A 5486-nucleotide genomic window follows, 5' to 3' on the forward strand; every position below is an offset into this window, starting at 1 on the left:
TTAGAAGTATATGAAGGCCTACCAGTTAAGAAGATCACATTGCGTTGTTTTCATAAGCTTGTTGCAATTTATGACAAGCATGAAAACAACCCAGATGTTATGTTAAAGGTACAAAGACTGCTGTACAAATATTTTTTTAAGCAAAGACTTCATCACGAGCAAGTCAAAACCAGCATCAGATGTCTTTTAAATTGTACATCATGGTACATCATGTGACTTGTGTTTCATAGACCCACTACAAAGAAAATTGTGTTTTTGGTTGAAGTCTTTCTCTCACGACGGAGGGTCGGTATTAAAGAAAATTCAGATTAAAACACTTGGAAAATAGATCTAAAGATGATCACACCCACCTTCTCATTTGATAAAGATTCATTTTGCCTTAATTTAGAAATGTAAGCATGACTTATTTGTGAAACAGAGATGTAATCTTTGCCGGTAGGTAAACTCAGACCATTTTTCAAACTTGCTGAATTTGGTAAATGGATAGATGATTATTCCTATTATGTGGAATTTTGAATTTAAAATATATTTTATCAGGACATGTGGCCTTTCTATTGTCCATCAATAACTGGATGCTTAGTTATTAATTTTTTGCAGCGCTTTGGTGTTGTGAGAATTACTTACCAATCCCAGGCTAATTTTCATCTGATACTTTTATAAACTTAAAGAGGCAGACACGCTCAGAAAATCCAGCGCTGCCGCACTTTGTCATAGATATGACATTCTCTTTAGCCTTTCACTGCGAATGTTACTCAAATGTAGTTGTTTATTTGTTAACATTTTGTTTAAAAAAATCCCTTCTATTAATGGAAAAATTACTTTTCAGGGTTAGAGCTGGAGTTGAAGGAGGACATAAGATAGTTCCTGCAGAAGAGTTGGATTCCAGTCAGCCTCATCCCTCTCTTTGACCTTCCTGAGAGCACTTGTGGGGGATTAGGCCAGTGGGCTGGTGGTCTTCCCATTCTATTTTTATGAAGTTGTCTGCTCTCTTTATCCTTTGGATAACCGACACAGACACATGCACCAAGACTTAAATGTAATTAGTAAACTGTCAGTCAAGGATGCTAACATTTCCACAGATTTCCCCCTTGCTTTTAATGCCAGACGTTCAGCGTCAACAACTGAGCTTAATGTCATTTACATGAACATCAACAAACCTCTCCAAACACAGATTTCAATGAAAACAATAAACCACAGCCAGAAATAGAAAGGGGACTAGAGCAGATTTTTGCCTTTATCTTTTCTAAAGCTACTCACAAGTTACCTTTTTGGAGTATTTTTCAAAGCACCTGCAATAGTCTTTAAAAGTCCCTCAAGTACCTGGCAACCTAAGCTGGTGGCACCCACCTCTTTTTAAGCCATCTGGACCCATTTGCGTTTGCTGCAGGCCTTAAATTTGACCGCCTTTGTCACAGCATCCAAATGTCCATTTATCTCTGTTGTGACGCACGAGTCCAAACCCAAGAATTTGTATATCTAAATCAACAATCACGAATCTCCACCTGCAGTCGTTTTCTTTTTTCCTTTCACTTTTTGTGTGTGTTTGTTGGGATATTTTGAAGCACCAGTATAAACACATGGGTGTGTTTCAGTTTGCCCCCTTAAAAGGTGCAGGATGATGTAGTGGAGTATCCTCATTCTCTCCAGAGATTACCTCTAATAAGGGAGCTTGTATTTATAGAAGGGCTCCTCTCTGCGTACCCCGTCACAGTCCTGCCTGCCCCAGTTTCCTCCCCGTGTCCACACCGCTCAGCCTCTGCTGCTTCTGCCTTGTTTTTGTTTCACATCAAGTCAGGTAAAGATTTATTTCACCAAATATTTTATTTTCTTTAATGGAAAAAAAATCAGAAAATTGGTTTTACTTGCATGATAAAAGGGTAAAATAAAAAGCCCTGGACCATTTTATTGCTTTTTCTATTGTCCTTATTGATTATTAAGTTGGTTTCTTTCATCCACAGATAAGAAAATCAAACAGCGATGTCCACTAGTGAGCGTTTCGACTGCCATTACTGCAAAGACTCACTGCTGGGAAAGAAGTACATAATGAAAGAAGACACCCAGTACTGCACAAAGTGCTATGAGAACCTATTTGCCAACTGTTGTGAGGAGTGCTCCACACCCATTGGCTGTAACAGCAAGGTAAGAACACACTTCAGGAAACAACTCTTGTTTTACCAGCAAGGATAGTAAATGAATATCTTAATCAAAGCATTTAATCAAAGCATAAAATCTCATAAACTTTCATGTGATGCATCAATGTTTCACAGGATCTGTCCTATAAGGATCGTCACTGGCATGAGCAGTGCTTCAAATGTGCAAAGTGCAGCCGCTCACTAGCAGACAAAGCCTTCGCTGCCAGGGAGGACTTGTTGCTCTGCACTGAGTGTTACGCACTCGATTATTCCTCCAAATGCATCACCTGCAAGAAAACCATTTTGCCAGGTACAAATGCCCTGCAACAGCAGATAGCCTAAGACCAGAAGAGCTCTCATGTTAAGGAGAAAATCACTAGAAAGTAGTAAAATGATCTGTCCATGGAGAAAATCCTTTTTATTTAACTAGTAATCTTAAAATAGGATATCAAAATTTAGAAATAAAGAGTTTAAAAATAGAAAAAAAAGGCTATAAAAGCTAACTGTTAGATATAATTGAATTTTATAATGTGTATTTTTTGCTAGTTCTAGGTTTGTATTTTTTTATTTTGATGAAAGCTGTAGTTTGTTATGATTACTCTGACAGAAACTACTGTAATGACACATTTTAGGACAAAATGTGAACAAAAAAACTATACGACACTTGGCCCATCTTAATGCATCCTCATAAAATCTAAAACTAACACTTAGTCTTAAAACTTAAATCTAAATTTTTGTTTCTAAAATGATAACAATGAATGCTGGACTAACATTTCAAGATTTATTAAATTCTAAAACACTACCCTGAAAATTAAACCAGAAATTACAGTGCAATTTGAGTATTTTTAGTTTCAAATAAAGTTTGTCTATTGTCAAGATTGTGGAGCAAAAGGATTTTGGAAAATAATTTCTTTTTTTTTAGATTCTAGCTTTTAGTGAGACAAAAAAACTCTTGACTGTGCTGATTTTGAGAAAAGCTTGGAAAGGTGTAGAGCAAAGATAAGTGAAAACAACTTCAAACCGTATAAAATGTCTTGAATGTCTTAATCAAGGTTTTAAATCTTTGCAAGGATCAAGTAGTTTTCAGTGTAGATGCATTCAGTAATAACTGACACTATCTAACCAAATTTGCAGACAAGCACTGTAGAAGTCTCCAGGTTTAAATTCCACATGATGGACATGCCAATTATTACATGTAATGAATAACTTGTGGTTACTGAGTCTGCAAGTCCATTTTGTCCTAAACTGCACTTGGTAAAAAATAAACCTCATCAGCATGATGCTTGATTGCTGCTTTGCTGACCTAATAGTATTTCTAATAGCTTGCTAAATTGAGAAAAAGCACATATGATAGTTGAAAGAATGGTTGTGGATGGGAATGTTGACACATAGCTACTCTGCCCGACTTCCCGTCACTTTTAACAGCACACTCTGTTAACCAGCCTTCCCACTTGCTTACAGCGCCTCACAACCCCAACTTAACATAGGCTGTGCAACAAAAGGGAGCTTGTGGCCACCCAACGTATTTACAAATTAACAAATAAAATCCATTTCAAATTTTATTTTGCATCTGCTCCTGATTCACAATGGTTTGAATAAAGAAATACTGAGAAATGCAATTTTGAGTTTAATTTTTTTCATACATCATTAGAACAAGGCCACAAGAACATGTTAAAAACACCAAAAACACAATTTTAATCTAATGGCTCTTTAAAAAAGCTCAAGCAGCTTCTCTACGATAAACTGTATTTCCCGTCAGGAGATTTAGGATTTCTGTATCTCTCTTCAATTAACCAAAACAGAATTCTGACAAACATGGACCTGAAGTATTAAGGGGCAATTATTTGATGCTGCAATTTTGACGATCCTTTCCTACTCGCAGGCTTATTTCATGCATGGTTTGTTTTCATCTTTATAGTAGGATATGCTGACTTTGCACCCTGTGTGACAGGTTCTCGAAAAATGGAGTACAAGGGGAACAGCTGGCATGAAACTTGCTTCTTGTGCCACCGGTGCCAGCAGCCATTGGGAACCAAGTCCTTCATTCCCAAAGAAAATGGGTACTTCTGTGTTCCCTGTTTTGAGAAGCAGTTTGCATACCAGTGCTGCGCCTGCAAGAAGGTACAATTAGCAAACGCAAGCACGGCTACAGAAATTACAGACTTTTGACAATAATCTCGCATGAGTTTCTGTCATGTTCCAGGCCATAACAACAGGTGGAGTGACTTATCAAGACAAGCCTTGGCACAGAGAGTGTTTCCTCTGCATTGGCTGCAAAAGGCAGCTATCAGGACAGCGCTTTACTTCCAGAGAAAATTACCCATATTGCCTTGAGTGCTTTAGCAACCTCTATGCAAAGAAGTGTGTCGGCTGCACCAAGCCCATTACTAGTGAGTCACAGCTTAAGGTTACACAGTCTCTTGGATCATTTGGCTCTCCTTATTTGTGTAAGAGCTGTCAACAGCTAAAAAAAAGTATTGAAACAAAAATTTGTCAAATTCTTTGTTTTGTGTGTTTGCAGGTTTGGCAGGGGCTAAATATATCTCCTTTGAGGAGCGCCAGTGGCACAGCGAGTGCTTCAACTGCATGCAGTGCTCCGTGTCACTGGTGGGACGTGGCTTTCTCACCCAGCGCGATGACATTCTGTGCACAGAGTGTGGGAGGGAGAAGTAAAATCTCAGTGGTTTCTGGTTCCTTTTCACCACTGTGCACAACAAAAGAACTTCAGCTTTGCTGTAACCCTTGTGCTATCCTAGGCGCTTTGACATTGCGAGTGAGATCATCTAGACCCCACAAGACAGTGCGCTGAACCTTTTTTCTTCAATGATTTGTGATCTTCACTGGTGTCCATGGATTACATAAAATCCTCTTCACCTTCATCCACCTTTGTCATGGTAGGGAGAACACGTCAAAGTAAGGGTGGGGTCATAGGATAGCACAAGGGTTAATGAATGTTGTTCCTTTGAAGACCCACTCTGATCATCTTTTGATCTATTTTTAAAGTGTTCCCAGTGGTCTTGTAATTATGATGAAGAATATATAACTTATAGAATTGGTTCAGAATCATTTTCAGCAGATCATGCATGCATGCATGTGAGAGGCCACACTGCAGTTTAGAGGAGCAGACACATGGAAGGAGAGGTTGTAGAGGTGGGTGTTAGGTACTCATGGTATGGGGGAAGGCTCTTTGTAGGTTGTGTTCTGGATTCTCTCTGTGCAGATGGTTACGGGACAGCTAATGGCCCTGGGAGCCGTGGAGACCATTGACCAGGCGGATTCTGCACCCTCCTCTCTGCCTTTACACATTCATCCATGTATAAATCCCCGGGCAGGGAGAGAAACAGTGCTCTTTCT

General features: G+C 38.9%; 1 protein-coding gene across 1 annotated transcript; it reads left to right on the plus strand.

Annotated features, from left to right (window-relative positions):
* Positions 1 to 1664: 1664 nt before the first annotated feature.
* On the plus strand, positions 1665 to 4925 carry LOC101156370 (four and a half LIM domains protein 2-like). Its single transcript, XM_004082204.3, has 6 exons — positions 1665 to 1795; positions 1959 to 2139; positions 2268 to 2442; positions 4084 to 4253; positions 4336 to 4522; positions 4654 to 4925. Exons 2-6 carry the CDS (start codon positions 1978 to 1980, stop codon positions 4803 to 4805), a joined length of 846 nt encoding a protein of 281 aa, XP_004082252.1. The 5' UTR covers positions 1665 to 1795; positions 1959 to 1977; the 3' UTR covers positions 4806 to 4925.
* The last annotated feature ends 561 nt before the right edge of the window (positions 4926 to 5486 follow it).

The sequence above is a fragment of the Oryzias latipes genome, chromosome 22 (assembly GCF_002234675.1).
Source record: "Oryzias latipes chromosome 22, ASM223467v1".
Classification (NCBI taxonomy): domain Eukaryota; kingdom Metazoa; phylum Chordata; class Actinopteri; order Beloniformes; family Adrianichthyidae; genus Oryzias; species Oryzias latipes.